Here is an 18764-nt window from a genome sequence, read left to right on the forward strand (position 1 = left end):
ACCTTCGTGGACTGTTTTTGTGTGCAAGAGCCAAGAACTTTTACTTCCAAATTTCTTCCCGCAATTGTCGCATGCGTAATCTTTGCGACCATCGTGTACTGTCCTTTGGTGGTCGAGCAAAGACGATTTTCGACTAAATTTCTTCTCGCACTTGTCACATGCGAAATCTTCAAGACCTTCATGAACTGTTCTTTGGTGCCTGAACAAATCCGATTTAACTCCAAATTTTTTCTCACAATTGTCGGATGCGTAATCTTTGTGACCCTCATGGACTGTTGTCATGTGCAAGAGCAAATGTGATTTATTTCTAAACTTCTTCCCGCAATGGTCACATAAGTAATCTTTGTTGACTTTGTAAGTGAAATCATTTTGACTTTTGTGTACTGTCTTTATGTGCATGAGCAAACTATGTTTAGTATCACATTTCTTGGCGCACTTTTCACATAAGTAATCTCTGAAAACTTCGTGGAATATTTTTTTGTGCTTAAATAAAGTTAATTTATTTTCAAATTTTTTCTCGCACTTGTTGCATGAGTAATCTACGCGATTTTTGTGTGCTGATTGTTGGTGCATGAACAAAATCGATCTTTTCACAAATTTCTTTTTACACTGTTTACATGGGTAACCTATCTGTTGATCGTGAATTGTGTCTCGATGTGTTATCATGCTTGATTCTAGTGTAAACATCTTCTGACAAATATCACAAACGTATTTTTTGTCGTTTGAAACAACAATGTCTAGTTCACTTGAATCATCATTGGAGATCATTTCTTTTGATTTCTTCTCCTTTTTCTCCTTCTTTTGATTTCTTTTATCCATTTTAGTACTTAAAATAAATGATGGATCCTTCTATCACAGATCGCGAATGAGTAAAATTTATCTATAATAGCTTGTTGTGTCGCTAAAGATAATTTCAAACTAATTTGTTTTTACTACAAACATGATCTTCGAGAGACAATATCAAAATCATCAATGATGATATTGTTTACTAATAAGTTACTGATTTATCTGTTTATACATTGTCTTCCAAATTTGAACCAGTTTGACGAATTTTCGTGGTTTATTAAAACTAAGTACTTTAAAATGACTTCTAGTTATAATGTCGATTCAATAGACCTTCAAGCGAGTAATTTTTTATGACAGTCGCAAGTTTCTTAAATGTACGAGAGTAGATCAGTTTCCCTTATACAATAGCTACAAACAGGTTTGTACGAATATCATTACTTCGTTTCATAGATTGAATCATGATTATAATTAATAATTGAAAACTCGATCAAAACATGAAAAATCTTCATTGAGGGCTTTATAAGGTGGAGGTTCTTGCACCAAACTTGCAGTAAAGTATAAGACAAGATTCAAATGGTCAATTATACCAATTTATGATATTTTGATGGATTATTTAATGATTTTCTATCGGACATGTTTTCTTAACAACAAGGATCGCTGAGATTTTTGTCTCTTACATCAAGGAATTCAAGAATCGGGATTTCGAGTCGAGTTAAAAGAAGTAACTGTCCGCGACTTTACTATAATATAAGAATTTTCATCGCATCGCATTGCGTTTCTGTACGATAAACACAAGTCTCGTATCGATACGCTCTTCGGCGTGCGATCCGCGTGCAGCTGATTCTTCGTTTTTACCTCGCGCGAGCTCCGATCGAGAGTAAACATTTTTACGGCCCAATGAAAGTGAAACCTTCGACTATCTCACACTCTTCCTTCCGCACGCGTGTCTCGTTCCAATATGTCGAACCGCCGATCGTCGCGTTGAACCTCGCATCGTGCGTATATATACGCTACGAGAACAATTATATATATCCCGGACGAGCTTTGGGTAATGACTCTCGCTTTACGCGCGCGCCTCGGCACTTAAATTAAAAGGACCTCGTTACAACGAGGTTACTCTGTATTGTATATAGATATATACGTTATTTATAAGCAGTTGAACGATCGCACGATGATGCGGTCACGCCACTGACGAAGAAACGTTATTATATACGAGGCACCAGCGACAGCACCTCCTGCTTTTTCGTTATTCTTTTTTTTTCTTTTTAATTCATTAATTCTTTTTTTTTATATACTTCGTTTCGAAACATCCGCTGAAGTGTGCACGACCGCAGAAGTTCGACGTTGTATCGATCGATACGAATTCGAAAATTTAATTCGCGTGATATGTTATATTTAAATTATCGAGCGTCAAATCGCGCCTACGCACGAGAGATATTTACCGCGTTCATCGAGGATTTTTCATTCGATTTTTTGAGCCGCTTCGTTGCTTTTTTTTGCGTGTAACAACGATGTATAATTTTTTACATCGACATTTATTTTTTTGATTCATCGGTGAGGCTGGTGACCAAAAAATGCCGTTTACGTTTTCGAATGATAGAGCAACGAGCGGAAGTAAAATAAAAAAGATGGATGACGAAAAATCGATCAAACAACTTAACTTTGTCGAATGTGCCTGAAATTATAAAATCTAACGGATTTAATCACCTTACTTGTGTACATAAGGCGCTAACTCTGCTATTGTAATACAGCTCGCAACCGGACGAAAAGCAATTGTCACTCTGCCCGTACATAATTATAATCATTCCAACTCCAATCTGTAAATCTATCATTCAATATCGTGCGTTCGATGCAATTTGCAAAAAACCAGCTAATCATTATTTTTATTAAAATGAAAAACAGCAGCAGCAGTCGGAAAAGAGACATACCCACACGCACACAAAGCATTATAATCCGGCATATCTCACGCAGACACAGCAGTCAAAGTACTACATTTTCGCAGTGGCGAACGCGTTTTACGCGTAGAGAGAGAGAGATATACATATAGGAGTTCCGCTATGCACGCCGCGAATCTTTCTCTTTCTTTTTCTCCGCGCGCTAATGCTGCCTTCGTATATATAAGGTAAAAGTACCAATGGCTGACCACTGACCAATGCCTGGCCACTCATATGATTTTTTACGATTATTTACGTAATTTTATACTTTACACCCATGAAACTCAGCAAGTTAAATGATTTTAATGATAGCTATTGATGTACCTATAAATATTAATAATCAGCGACTTATTTAGCTTAAAAATCAATTATGATTACTCGACTCGAACCACATGCCATCTGCCTATGCTTCGCTTACGTTGAATCTTAAGAAATGAGCAGTTTTTGTTAAGGCGATATTAAGTTATAAAAACATTAAAATCAACGTGTCAAAGTTATTATATAATCTTGAACACATTTTTTAAGTATTACACATCAATTTAATTCTGAAAATATTAATTTTACACTAAAATTTCGAATGGTCATTCATTGATACCGGTAAAATTCGCTTGCGTTTTTATGCTTGTATGTCTGACCAGTCAAATATGACGGTGGCCATGTCATGGTACACACTTTTTTTCTGTGCTACTCACTGACCACGTGTAAAACTGAAGTTGCCGAGAGCCAGTTAATTATATGTAAATTAACATTTCTGAATTAAAGATCCGTGTAAGTACACAAATTCATATTACTTCAAACATATATTATTCGTAAAAACTTATAATTACGGTTCAATGTCGATTATTTATGATATAGTACAAAAAAGTACCGGCATAACCTTAAATTTTTATCAGCTCAACTTCAGCTATTTATATTATTTTCTATTTCTGTGCAGTGTGATGAAGGTCATTAAAGGAAAAGAAGAATCAAAAAAGAAAGATGAGAGAAAAGGCTTGAGAAAGACCACGAAGGAACTACGATCCATACCCTCAGCACCAAAAGTAAAAAAGTATACGCAAGACGCTGTATACAAAGCTCTCGACAGCATTGACAATGGCATGACAACAAGACGGGCTGAGCAAATATACAACATTCCACGAAGCACTTTATATGCAAAACAGAATTTTATTATTCCAGTAGAAGCTTCAATGGGTCGCTCTCCTTATTTGTCAGATGAAGAAGAACAGAAAATAGTTGATTGGGTGTTCCAGTGTAGCGATAGAGGATTTCCCATCACTAAATGTGTACTACTGAAGTGTGTCCAGAAGCTTATTATAAAATTGAAAAGAAATGTGCCTTTTAAAGACGGTAAGCCTGGTGAAAGTTGGTGGAAATTGTTCCGTAAACGTCATGATAAAGTTGCTCTCAGGGTTGCCCAAAACTTAACAATAGGTAGAGTATCAGCCACTGAAGAGGTGATACGTAATTGGTTTAAACAAGTAAAAACATATTTAAACAACCATTCATTACTAGATATTGATAAATCAAGAATTTTCAATCTAGATGAGTCAGCATTTCTTCTTTCACCAAAAGGAGATAAAGTATTAGCACGCAGAGGATCTAAAACTGTTTATAAAATTGTTAATGGTGAAAAGGAGTCAATAACTGTACTGTTTAATGTGAGTGGTGCAGGGGTCATGCTACCACCAATGCTATTGTTTTGGTACGAACGTACACCAGCTCTTATAACAAAAAGTTTACCTTCTGGATGGTTACTTGGCAACACTGAAAAAGGCTGGATGACTTCTGACAAGTTTTTTGATTATATTACTAATAAATTTTATCCTTGGTTGAAGACTAACCATATAGAGTTTCCTGTCATACTTTTTGTTGATGGACATTCGTCTCACCTATCATTGCCTCTGTCAGTATTTTGCAACGAAAAACAAATAGTCCTCATAGCTCTGTACCCGAATGCAACTCATATACTGCAACCACTAGATGTTGCAGTGTTTAGGCCTATGAAAAGTGCATGGAAGAATACGATAGATGATTACAGATTACGAACAAACAATCCAGGAATAAGAAGAGAGCATTTTGCTCCTCTTCTGAAACAAGCTATTGATGGCATGGGAAATTTGCCAAAGATTATCGAAAACGGATTCACAACTTGTGGGCTAACACCATTAAATCCAGATGCAATTGACTACGGACTAACAAAAAATCCTAAAAAAAAGTTTATTTCACTAAAACAACAAGAACAGCAGCAGCAACAACAAGAAGAGAGAGCGAGAGAAGAAACTTCAGAACAATTACACTTTTTTGAAAAAAACTTGGATCAAGAAACTTTGACAGAATTTCAAATGGTTTTTTCGAATAGCTCCCTCAAGATTACTAATTCAGAGAATGAAGGACTCTATCAGTATTGGAAGAAGTTAAAATCAAGTGGTGCAAATTAATTTTTATCTTTCGAAAGTTTTATTTTAATTTTTTTTTTTTTTTGTAAACATTTTTTCACAGATTTGAATATTGTAGTATTATGTATAGTTCTGTATATTCAATGTGTATTTGGTTCGTATTTCCTAGGAGAAATTGAAATTTCAGCAACGACAGAAGAGTGCGAAGTGAATAAAAGTGAAGATGTAGGCAAGGTTGATAGCTCAGAAGTTGTGATAGAAGTGATTGATTCTTCAATCTTCGAACCAACATCTGATAGCTACAGTTTCCCAATAACTGAGTCGGAATTTTCTTCATACTGTGAGAATGGTAAATATTATTTTTGTAGATATTGTCAATACTGACTAATTGATTTTACAAACCAAATTTTCTATTATAGGCTTAACTTTGGAATTAATGGAGTCGAGCTGTGCAGACATTTATTGTGACAAAGAAGTAGATTGCCTTACCCCAGTAGCCATCATCAAAAAACCAGTCATCAATGTAACGCTCCAAAATTTACCTATAATTGACGAACCAACCATTGATGTACCTGTCGCTCATCAACTTATTTGTAATCAAAATGCCCTGGATTTGACCATAATTAAAAAAAATGTCTTGAGTGACATAACTAATAATAATGTGGCTAAATGTAAAGGTAAATTATTTTTTTAATCGTATAATATATATATATATATATATATAAATGTATCATCATAATTTGAAATTTTACAGAGTTTTATCAATCAACCATCGAGCTTGATTTCGACGGTGTCATGAAGGAGACTTTCTATTATCCACCAGACATGACTAAACCACAAAAGAAGGGTAAAGCGAAACTTACACCGATTCTGTCGTCTGAAGAGTTCAAGGCACAAAAAATAAGAGTAATAGAAGAAAAAGAAGATGCCCAAAAAGCAACTCAAGAGCGTAAGAGAGTGACAGAAGAGAAAAAAATGAAAAGGATTTTAATTGATGAAAAAATTAAACAATTACAAAATGAGAAAAAAAACTTGACTGCCAAAAGGGTTAAAAAAGAAAACATTGATAATTTATAAGCTGTTTATTTCATAGGTGTTTATTTATGTCATGTCATAAATATGATTTTAAAATGTTCCTGCTAATGTTAACTTAAGTTCATAAAAAAAGTGTTATTTTTGTTATAGAATTTTATGACTTAAATTTTAATATTATTTAATAATGTTAGAGTGAATCATATTTTATAAGATAACTTATCTTTGTCATTTGTCTCGTCATTACTGCGTAATTATTGCTGTACAGAATTTGTGAAAAAAGAATAAAAAAAGTTGATCTTAATTAAGTATTTATTCATTTTTATTTTCCAAACCATGCAATTATACTTATTCTCATCTAATGCATTCATTAATTTCAAGAATAATGAATTAATCATAAATATAAACCATTAAATAGGCATCATTGTGTTTTTCAACTACTTAAAATAATAGGTGGCCAGGCATTGGGACATGGGATTTCAGACATTGGTACATCGAAAAATTACATTGGCCAGTCATTGGCATGAAGTGAATATTTGATCAATTCAGCAGTATTAATTGTTTAATGGCTTATGATGAGTTATTTATAGTCCCTCGTGTCCAAAATCATTAGTTCTCAAGAATCCAATAGTATTTTACAATCAAAATAACTCATTTATTTCATTTCTATGCATCTCTTTTCAGCTAAGCTGCTTAAGTGGCCAGCCATTGGCACATTTACCTTATACAGTGCAGAGGAGGCGAAAGAGTAAACCTGTGTCTATGTATGTGTGTGTGTGTGTGTGCTCGCGACTTTACAAGTGCGAGAGAGAGAGAGCGAACGAGCGAGATGGACGTCGCGCTCGCAGAAAAGTCTATCCTTATATATATACGACGAGTATAAGATAGAGAAAGAGCGAGCCTGCGACTGCATCGTGCGCCGCGAGTGTATATAGTAGTAGTATAGAGAGCTGCTGCTGCCCCCACCCCACCGGCCGCCTCACCACCGCCGCCGCCGCCGCGAATTCGCGAGAGCAGCCGCAAGTCGTTCGGCGCTGCTGCTACCTACTACCTCTCGTCGTTCGATTCGCGCGCGCGTCCGTTAGTTGCCTCTAGTACGGCCGCCGCGCGCGATCGACTACATTACATATATATATAAATATATTTAGTAATAATATCGCTCTCTCTCTCGGTCGTATATACCCGTGTATAGAAGTGTGTGTGCAAAAATATACTTTCATCGCGAGCTCAGTGCGGTGTTGTATATACCTGCCGCTCGTGTGTGACTTGGCGTATATATATATTCGTTCGTTACGAGATATATACCTGTTGTGCGATACACGATATATTGTTGTAATATCGTTCGAAGATTAACATCTCTCTCTCTCTTCGTCGTCTCTGTAGTGCTTTTCCTGTTCTTTTCTCTGTGTGGTGTTTTTTGTTTTTTTTTTGGTTTTTGATCAATTTTCGCGACGACGACGACGACGATCGAGTCTTCGACGATAATTCTCTAGTATCGAGTGCACAAGTTTTTTTCAACAACGGTTATACTTTATTAAACCCGTCAGTGATTGTTATTTATCGTTACGTGGCAATTTCATTTAGTTTTGAATAAAAGTGTTCGACGACTCTATCAAACGTATTCGTTGTAATGTAATCAGTGACAACAACGACAAATATATTTAAAATCAAGTGGCAATTGTGAAACATAGAAAAAAAAAACAACAACGACAAAAGAATCTCGGCGAAATTTCAAATCGATTCGCAACGACGTTGAATTTGAAAAAAAAAGTTCGACAATCGGCAAGTCGCAACGGAACGACGACGAGCGGATGGTATTTTTGTAACGAGAGTTGCAAGCAGCAGCAGCGACTAAGAAGGAAGAAAAAAATAACCCATTAGCGCCCGTGTGCCGCTGTGTGTTGTCGTTGCCTACTACTACTATTACTATACCACACAAGTACGACCGCTGCTGATGATAACGCGTGTGTGACAGTGCTGTGAGAAGGTAATTTCTCTACAAGTTCATCGCTCTTTTATAGTGCTTTAATGGGTAAATTTGCGGTGTCGGTGTCTCTAATGCGTGCGACTGTGTATGTGCGAGTGCATGTGTTCTTTTTTTTTTCGTTCATTTCGAGCTCTAATCATTCCTTCTCCTTCGACGCTACTCTTCGCGGATTAAATACGATCGCAAGAAGAGAAGAGTTCGTTTTCTGTTTTATTTTGCTCTTTTCTTATTATCGATCTGCTCGGAACGGAAGCTCCGAAAACGAATCAATTAATATACAAAACGCTCGTAAATTAGCCACCGGTATAATTTCTGGTTGCGAAAAAAAAGCAAAAAAATAAAAAAATAAAAAAAGTAAACGAAGACGAGAGTCGAAGAGAAGAAGATCAGTCCCGCCTGTGCGCTACGACACACGATCGCGCACACAGACGAGAAGCGAGAGTAGTCGGTAACGAATGTGTGCCGCGCAAAAAAGATTTCTCTCGCCCGTAATAACATTCGTACATAACGTAATAACATTACTTACACGGGCAATACGTCGGATCGTAAAGGATCGATATCGCGCATATTACACGATATAGTATATAGAGAACACCCTGCGCCTCGTATCGAACGGCCTTTTTTTTTTTTTTTTGTTCAAACTCTTCGTTTTAACCGTTTCGCTCGAGTGTGCAGATATATATATATAAACGTTTTTAGGTGCAACGCGTGCCGCCGCCGCAGCCGTGTGTAATAGACGTCGTTCGCCTGTATATGATACACGAATCGAAACACGATCCCCCATACATGTAATCCTTTTTTTCTCTTCTTTTTAAATACGAACGAGATCCTCTTGCTCTTCGTTCACCGCGTTACCATAATTCTCCCGACGGTGCACGAGTGCAATCTATCGGGGCTTTCTATTTCTAATATTATTGCGCGTCCGCGTGATTTCGTTGCCTCCTCCTCCTCCTGCCTCATCCACCCGTTTGAAAATTCGAACGTGCAGCGGATCACAGCGGCGCGAGGTGTGCACCGACAACGACTCTCGACTCGATACTCATAATGACTCTCCCGCGCCTTTGGTTTAAGTGTTTTTCGCGCGAGATATTTATATGTATGTATATATCGATGCTCCGCCGCGCCGAGTGATTTTGCAATTGACTTTGATGCGCATAATCGGGCATAAATTCAAAACACTCTCGACGCTCGGAATACATATATATAGAGCCCGCGCGAATATCGACACACTCCGAAGCTCGTCGATGCCGTAATTGAATATTGTTGCCGAGCTCTCTTCGTGAGCTTATGTATATGAGTTATCCGTGTAATGGGTGAGAGATGAACAATGGCACTATATAGTTGGTGTCTACCGTCTACTAGGCGATGAGTGATTGATTTCGAAAAATGTTCTTTAATTACGTCGAATCGCAGGTGTAATATCGACGTTGAGCCGCGCGAGTGAAAATAGGCATTTCGATCGAGTTCGATCTCGGGAGTTTTGCATCATCGAATCCAAAATTTACAGGTTTCGCGATCGTCGATTGAAACATTATATACGATAAAAGAAAATCTGGTTCTTATAAAAAAATAGGAATCGAGATTTCAGCTGAAAAAAGATCAAATGTAGAGCGTGAAATGTTGAATAGCGAGAGAGATAGAGAGAGAGAAAAAAAAAGTACTCATACGGAGCGCCATTGAATAGGTTGAGTTCTCCTCTGTAGGCCGTTTGCGCTATAGCACTGCATTATTATATGTGCTAAGCAGTGACTCGCGTACGCAAGTACGTGCTGAAGTTGTGTGTGTGTGTGTGTGTGTGCTGTTTATAGTGCACATGCGAAACAGGCCATGCATTAAGCCTCTCTCGCGAAGTGGCGTAAAAAAGTGAAATTGAAACTATATACGGCAGCGAAAATGTGTATCACATACACACAGATGTATATAATACACACACACACACACGACGTTTTCGCGCTTTTCCGCTTTAAAACGAAGCGGCGCGATAAGGCGAGCCTCGTTATTTTTCCTCTATCCTATATATTATTGTAATACATGCAGTGATTGTGAGCGAACAAATTTTTACACGCATCGCACACATTCGAAAACGTTTCCACTGCGCGCACAGAGTCGTTTCTCCTGTTGTTGTTGTTGCCTTTTTTTCCTTCCTTCTTCCAATTTTTACTTTTATAACGAGCTTAAAAAGCCGCACACGATCATCGCGTGCGGTAGCGGTAGCAGCACCCTGTAACTACGTGTACGTATCTCTTTATAAATATGCGGACGCAGTCGATGCGCGACGAGCGTAAACACACATACACTTTCGGTTGTTGCTGCTGCTACTCTTCCGCGAGCACAGCATTGGGTTTAAATAAAAGCGATCCGGTTAAAACGGAGTATCGAGTTGGAAATCGATTAAGTCGGTCGAATCGCATTCCTATGAATACCGATTTTTCTTCTTGCCTTATCCTCTAATGGCGATCCTCTTTTAATACGCAGTCGCAAATACGTTTTCGTGAAAACGGTGAAAAGATGCAGCACACTTGCGTACACGCGTGTATAACGATAAAATAAATATTCTCAAAACGCAACCTATATACGTAGCTCCCGCTAGTGTACAACGCGCGCCTCGTTACATAGCGTTGACGAGTTAATCGACGTGAATGGGGCATTTAAAGTCGTGTGTGTGTGTGTGCGTTGCCACGCGCGGAATATATATATAGGTGTACAGGTAATAAGAGCGCCCATGCGAATACTCGCACATGCAGAAGAGACAATAGGCAGGCAGGCAGGCAGCCGCTTAGCAGCAACATCAAATGCGTAGGCGAGAAAAAGCGCCGCGCGTGTGTATATGCCATCCTTGTACTATACTGTCCCTGTTGCTTACCAGCTATAGTATAGCTAGCTAGCTGAATCTCGGTAGGGCTCTAAGTTGTTTGCGAAGAATCTCGCCTCATTAAAAGGAGCTTGCATAATTTCCGAGAAATATATATAGTGTCGTCGCGCGTTTCTCTCTCTCTCGCAACGTATATATACGCACACCTCGTCTATGTTATATTCTTTGAATTCACCCGTGTTATATATGGTGGTCGGGAAGCGCCTTTTTTAATGCTGCGCGGCTAAATAAACAAAAATCTCGGATGTAAACACAGGCAGCATCGGCGAGTCGGAGTTGTTCGATTGAATTATTCGCCTCTCGGGGTAAACGTCTTGAGACTATTGATAATTACGTGTACCTATACGTAGTGCGCAGTTAAACAATGATCGAGAAACGACCCTCGATCTCTTGTGTTTTATTTTTCTGTAGTACATATATAACTGCAGCTTTCGTGCTCCGAGCGATCTAACGGATCGCCCTTTCTGCTGATGTTGCTCTGCCGTGGGGTGAAGATCGAGCTGCTGCTGCTGCATGACCGAGTTCAATGGAGCTCCGAGGGATTAGGTATATATATACGCGTGTACGGTTGTAGATCATGGAAAATGCTTAGGAAAGACTGCGAAAGGTTCCCATTAGTCCAAGTGGCTGATGCTGCTGCTGCATGCGCGCGTTCGCTCGCGCGGATCAATTAAATTGCGCCAAACGCTAACGGACAGTTTAATCGGCAGCCCTTGCCAGCGATCGTAGTTTAACTCCATAAGATACGTTTAAATACCTTGAGTGTGTGTGTGTGTGTGTGTGTGTGTATAGGTATAGATACGCGGACGTTCAGTTTTCCTCGGGAGATGCGCACCGCAGCAGCAGCAACACACAGTGTGTACAATATGTAATACGCAAGAAGCGTGAGAGATTTCGCGGTACTCGGTGTACGCGCGGCTAAAGAGTCCCTAAATCGTCTTGAGGAATTTTCGGAGGTAATTTGTACGTATATGCGGTCGAATGCCATGTAATTCGGAACGCGCCTGCGGGGGGATCCAAACACTTTTTTCCACACAAAATAGACTCGTCATCTCGCTCGTCAATCGACACGCGAGTCGAGACAAAGTATATAATAATATTATAAGAGTCGTTTCGAGCTACTACTCCTCTCGTTTAAGGCCGCGCGCATTACACGGTAAAAGCTGCCCACGATACGTACACGATAATAATAATGCACGAAAGTGTTTTTTTCGGGAGGGGGCTTTCAGCGGGCTTTAAGCACGCGGCACCGCGAGGCACTAATCACAAAGGCCAACACCTGCTTACAAGACGTAGTACCGCATCATCGACTACTTTGCTTCACATATATACGGAACGATTACGAGATATGTAATTACAACGTTGTCTGTATTCAAGTTGTTGTTGTATGCTGCTCTCGGCTCGTCCATGAAAGTGTTTTTTGCGCCGAATCAATTATTCGGTCAGCTTCGACTCTGTATTAGCCATACTACAGAACGAATCTCGTTTCGATATTCGCATATTATATACGATGCATAATTGACCGTAGACGTGAAAAAACCCAACGTGTTTTGATCGACGCGTGTAATAATGGATCAACCGTGCGGCGTTCGTGATCGTGTATATACAGTCACGAGGCGCGAAATGCGTCGAGACGTCGTCGCGCGCTTCGAAACAATTTAGCGCACGCGAATAAAAAAGGGGCAACGCTCGTGTGTGTGTAAAGTCGCGTGTGAGCTCAGAAGCCGTCGTCGTCGTCTCGCGCGATCACCGACGAGAGTACAACCCTTTATGTGTACGACGGGCTCTTCTGCTGCTTCTGCTTCTGCCGCGCGGTGCGTGAATATAAACACACGCAAACACGAGCTGCTGCTGCTGCGGCTCGGGCTAATTATTTTTGCGCTGAAAAAAAAGGCATTGTCCTCTCGCTCAGGATGGAGTATATAAGAGTAGGAGCAGCTCCGAGTCTCGCGGAGAATGAGCAAACGCATAGATGAAGATATCTTCAAGGGGGCTTGTGCCACAACACACACACACACATCCACGCTCTTAAACGCACGGTGGATCTTTCCCTAATCGGGACTCGACATCGCTTACTATATGTATATACTCGCTGCTGCGGAGCCCCGTGCGCGAGTGTGTGTCGCTCCACAGTCTGCTCCGTAGTACGGCCAAATAAACGATCACTCCGCGCGCACCCGCGCCAAGAGTATATACATTATATGGATACACGAACAATTTAACCGTGAGCGGGTGCGAGTAAATTTCAATTACCATCCCGGATTTCGCACGTCTATATATTTCACTCTCGTAAGCTAGCTGCTGCTGCTGCTGCTGCTCTCGGTACGATGCTATAATATGCTTGGGCGCACGCCTTCATTAGCAACGAACGGATGCGCCGTCGTGGCGTTGGGCGCGCTTTATCGCGTTGTCTAAGCTTTTCTCACTTGCAGCGCACTCGAGCATTGGTGTATGGTACGACGATCGGTTTTTGGGAGGCGCCTCGCACAGCGTGACACTCGACGGCCGAAATCAGCATCTGCTCTGAAATACACCTGTTTGTATCGAAGTCCCGTACGAATTATCGCGGAGCAATTTTCTTTTCCGAAAACCGATTTGTTTTTATGTTCCTAATGGCATTCATATATATACCAGTGATCTCAAATTCTTCTCGAGAGTTTCCTTTTTCTTAACTGTAAATTAATTCATAAATCGCACTTCGATTCTGCAGTTTATTCGCGAACTAAATATTCATCCGGGCCTTTTTCCTCCGTACAATCTTTTCATCGCGTGATAAAACTTTTTTACATAATATTTTGAAAATATTATTATTCCAAATTTATCGCGCGCAGTTTACGATTATCGATGCTCGATTTTGAATTACAAATCGGCCGGGCTAGCGGGCGGCCTACGTACGCGCGGAAAATCCACGCAGTTAAACGCCTGCAATTTCGGGCTCATAAATTATGTATCGTTCGACGAATGGAAGCAGCAACGCGGCCGAATGAGTTTCTCGCTAAATTATTTCCATTTCGCAATCGTATCGTTCTCTCTATATAAGACGCTCGAACGCTATCGTCGCGCGTGCGCGCGGCCCGCAGGTTGTAGCTGAAAAAATTTTTGTGCACAAAGCGTCCCGTTCGCGTATAGCGCACATGGAATAAATCTCGTTCGTCTCGAAGCTGCGGTCCGTTAGAAGGAAGCACAGCGAGCGCAAGTAGATCGTTCGTGCAACAAGTGTGTGTGTCTGTACACCAGCTGTATACAATTAAAATCATCCACGAAACGGTATACGTGTGCTCCGTGTATGTAAAGAGTATCTCTGCGTACGCAATATGCATACTGCGTGCGCGATCGGCGAAAGAGAATTGGCAGCAGCAGCAGTAGCAATTTTTCTCCGAAAAGAAACGAGTGTGTCGCGTTGTTGAAAACCTGTGCGTGCGCGCGCGATTGCATAAAAAAAGTTCTGTGTGTGCACGTATATGCAAGTATCGAAAGTCCCTATGCATACTATACAGTGTCGAAACAATTGACCGATAAATCTCTCTCCGTCTCTGTCTCGTGCGCCGGCCGAATCGAAACGGCACTTGTTATTGTTGCCGTTGTTGTAAAACAGTCAGCGAGAAAAGAACGAAAGAAGCTCGAATTACCGAGTTTGAAGCTACGGTCGGAGTATAGTGTATTCAAATACGTAACTTGGTAATACAAATCGGAGTGATAATTACCGATTTCGTATGCGTATGTGCAACAGGTAGATCGTTCGGCAGTATATGGTACGGAATCGAGATTGAAAATTTGACACGAGTTCTGCTAACGATGGATTAAAAGTACGTACGCAGGTGTCTTCGTTCGGTCGTTCGTGTAGGTAACGTAGCTTAGACTCAAAGTCGCCGCTCATGTTCCTGTATACGTGTAAGCACAGGAGGTCCTGTCGTCGATCGTCGCACGGGGAATCTCATCGCGAGCTATAGCCGGCCGCTCGAGAGTAGAGTATTATATAATAAAACGCGATCGCGAACGAACGGATAGATACGATGCGCCCAACTATATAGCTCTCAAACAGCTGCGCCGCGCAATATATATAAACGTCAGTGGACTGTATATATATACACGTACTCTATCTATTGGACTGATCGAGGGCGCGAGCGAGGCAACTATATATACCTGCGCGCAGCTCGAGTCATTTTTCGCTCGTGAAAAGGCTCTCTCTCTCTCTCTCGCAAGCAAGGCAAGAGTCCATACCCATACCCATAGCATCGGCGGCGGCAGAAAGTGACCTTGACTCGATGGATTTTTCGCGAGAAGGAGGCATTCTCTTGGGCTCGTAAAGAAGAGCTGCTGCTGCTGCAGTATCGCCGCTGCACCTCAAAGCTTATACGACTCTCTCTCTATATATACCGATACTCCTCGCTGTACAATAACGCGCGGCCGAGTCAACGATCCTCTCTCTCTCTCTCTCGTATATATATAGCTTAGCACAAGCACACGGAGGAACAACGCGCCGGACTGCAGCAACACACAAGAGGCGAGAGAATAGGCTGCTGCTGCTGCTGCTGCTGCTGCGAGGGGGAAAAAGGGGGCAAGTTCGAACGTCGAGGCGATTGCTCTTTACGCGTATATATAATATGAATGAATTTCAGTCGACTATTTCGCTGCTTCGGACGAAGACTTCAACGCGGGTATAGGCACGACCTGCTGCTACCTGTTGCATTCGTATATTATAAGCCGCGTGTGTCTATCGGTTCAGCCCCACCAGCACCACTACGCCCACTAAATGTAGGAGAGCTGCGTTGAGTTTTTATACGGCGGACGAATCTCAAGTGGAGCAAAGTAATTTTCCGAAGCTTTTCCACGCATAATAAAACGGCCCGATCTCGAAAAAATAAAAAAAATAAAAAATCCAGCTCCGTACTTCGATCTAGAATTTCCGTGGCGCAGAGGCCTGTGCGTGTGGCACAGCGAAAGAGATCATCATCTCGGGAATTCAGGTTTATTCGCCTTGAAATATACGCGCGCAAATACTCTACGCGTGCATAGAGAGCAGCATCTTGCATTATATACGTACGAAAAATATTTTCACCGAGAGAGAGAGAGATTAGTTAAAGCTACGTCATAACGGTTCATCGAGAGCGAGTTCGTAATCGAGGGCGAGGTGGCGGCGGCGGCGATTCGCATCATGGTGCACTCCTGTTTCGCGGACGATCCTACCGCTGCTCCTGCTGCTGCTGTGCGTGTTCGATAAATAAATCGGGCGGATGTACGAGCCGCGGCTCCGTTCCGTTAATATATATATCGATCAAATTCCTATATACGATACTTGGATACTCTACAGAATTTCGTATAAAATGAATTACCTCGTTCGAGGTGGAATCTCGTCTTGGAGTATGTATACACGACAATAGTATCGAATGTTGGGTTTTTTGTTTTTTTTTTCTACATGACTTAGTCAACCTCTCCGATCGCCCTTGAAACGAATTCGTGTACGTCCGATATACAAGCCACGAATGAGCCTTCGACGTCCAACGATCGATATTATAAATATTTCTATGTAAAAAATGCATCTGCTATATTCGGCCAGTTATGCTAATCTCGTACGCCGAACCTCGATGCGCGTATAACGTAATGCACGTTGTGTATAAATAAATGACGCGCAATAAAATCCGCTCTCTTTTCCTCTGTGGCCGACGCGCGCGCATTTATTCCGATAAATCTTATATACCTACCATGCGCCACAAGCCACAAGTACTCTTAATAGCGTGTGTGTGTATGTATCTGCGCCACATATACAGTCGTTTATTGGCTGGGGACCCCGAAGATACATACACACATACACAGGCGGTTCAATTTTAATTGACAAAAGTAACAAGAGACAAAAGCAAGAAGAAGTCGTGTCGGACGTAGTAGTAGTAGTAGTAGCAGCTCCGGGGCAGCGAGCAACAACAATGTTTCATGCCGCAATTTGTTTTCTCTTCTCTGAGTGCCATGCAGCAGCAACAGCAGCACATGGCTTACGAGGACATTGTACATATTACAAGTATGCGCATTATATCGGTTAATTCAGAATCGTCTCTTGGACAAACACACGTATACATAAGGAGTCTGGGGCGCGCGAGGAATCGTGTTGATCCGCGCGCAAAACATGTAGTATAGTTGTGCCAACGGATACACTAGCGTCCGAAAATAAGGACAAAAAGAAAAAAAATACGATGACTCGTCGTCGCGGTCGGCATTCGGTCGAGTCTGCTTTAACTTTTGCTGCGCTTCCATACCTCTTCGTTGTCGTTGACATTTATTTTACGATTCGTCGTCGTCGTTGTCATCGTTGCAATCTTATATTCCTCTGATCGATTCACCGTCTCCCCCCGTAGATGCGCACACGCGTATAATACGTCCCATCTCGGGCCGAATGTTTTATTTAATTGTTGGCATTCTTAGTTGAATTATTGTTATGTACAGGATTCTTAATACCCAACCGAGAGAGAGACAGAGAGAAAGACGGAACAAACGACTCTCGACCCGCGTGCGCTTCCAAGTTTGCACTATATACCACTACTACTACTGCTGCTGCTGCTGCCACGGACGACCGCCGCGAAGCTGCGCAATAAACGCGCAGTCGGTGCACAAGTGCAGCGCACGAGTGAACGCAAATATAAACGTAGCATAAACGCGCGCGTATTAAAGGCGCACACAGACGCGCAGAGGGCGAAGTATTATACGTATACGCGCGCGATCGCTCATTCGAGTTTTTCCAGAAAAAGAGCAGAGAAAGGGGCAAAAAATTGCGCTTGATTTACAATTGCTATGCGCGTACATACACTGCTGCTTTAATAATAAACAGACTTTAAATCCTCCGCGCGCGCGGGTCGAGCGAGAGAGAGAGAGAGAGAGAGGGGTTTGGTATGTGCAACCAATTTAGTGGCAATAAATCGTGCGGTTCGAAGAGAAAAACAGCGCGAATATACACCGGCAGCAGCCCCTACGTGTATTTTATAGATATGTATATAGATCGAAATGTGCACCTCGATCCGTAATAGCATCAATTATGGCAGGGAGAGAGAGCGAGAGAGAAGAGGAGCCGCGCGGCCGCCGTATGTTTTTCCGGACTAGGCAGTGCTGCTGCTGCTCGTGTACATAAGAAATTGCTAATTAATAACGACTCTTAATTCTTCCTTCGGATATAGTTCGCCTTCGTATCCGTGGACCATCCCTCTTTAATCTTAGCCAAATAGCTTTTTCTATCTCTCTCGGTATATGGGCATTTAAATTGTCTCGCGGTCGCACAAAAGTTCAGAGAGCTTGTGTGCCTTATTAACGTCGACGATCGTTAAGTAGCTTGTTGAAAGCGATTCAACCTCGACACACGATTTGGCTCCCATTCGGCATTTAGTGGATTTCGGCACTGCGAGCGATAAATAAGCTATTTAATTACGGCAGGTATGAAGGAGCTGACGAGGCTTTGTGAATTAGATACAAGCTACGAAGGTACTACAACCTGCCAATTTTCGACGAATGGGATGGGATTATTACAAGATTTTTAGGGTGGGGACCTTGGTAATAGAATAAGGACATTAATAATAGCATAATATTTGAAAAAGAACATTTATAATGTTTTAAAATATTCTTACATTAATTGGCTTGTTTTTGGTATTGTTTCTGTTATTAGTTATGTTGAAAATATTGAGCTAATATTAAATGACCCGACCCCTTTAAATACGGTAATACCAAGTTTTACCACCAGATGTCGAGTACCTGTAAATCTGTAAATCTGCAAGTGGCAA

General features: G+C 41.3%; 1 protein-coding gene across 2 annotated transcripts; it reads left to right on the forward strand.

The window, feature by feature from the left end:
• The first annotated feature begins 3408 nt into the window (after positions 1–3408).
• Positions 3409–6452, forward strand: LOC106654278. 2 transcript variants are annotated; one of them, XM_023459073.1, is made up of 5 exons: positions 3409–3488; positions 3655–5147; positions 5220–5465; positions 5536–5793; positions 5871–6452. In XM_023459073.1, the coding sequence occupies exons 2-5, from the start codon at positions 3659–3661 to the stop codon at positions 6191–6193; spliced, it is 2316 nt and encodes a 771-aa protein (XP_023314841.1). In that variant the 5' UTR covers positions 3409–3488; positions 3655–3658; the 3' UTR covers positions 6194–6452. The 2 variants fall into 2 exon arrangements, with proteins under 2 accessions (XP_023314841.1, XP_023314842.1); XM_023459074.1 differs by having other exon boundaries at positions 5286–5465.
• The last annotated feature ends 12312 nt before the right edge of the window (positions 6453–18764 follow it).

Source organism: Trichogramma pretiosum, unplaced genomic scaffold (genome assembly GCF_000599845.2).
Source record: "Trichogramma pretiosum strain Unisexual culture from Peru unplaced genomic scaffold, Tpre_2.0 scaffold54, whole genome shotgun sequence".
Taxonomy (NCBI): Eukaryota; Metazoa; Arthropoda; class Insecta; order Hymenoptera; family Trichogrammatidae; genus Trichogramma; species Trichogramma pretiosum.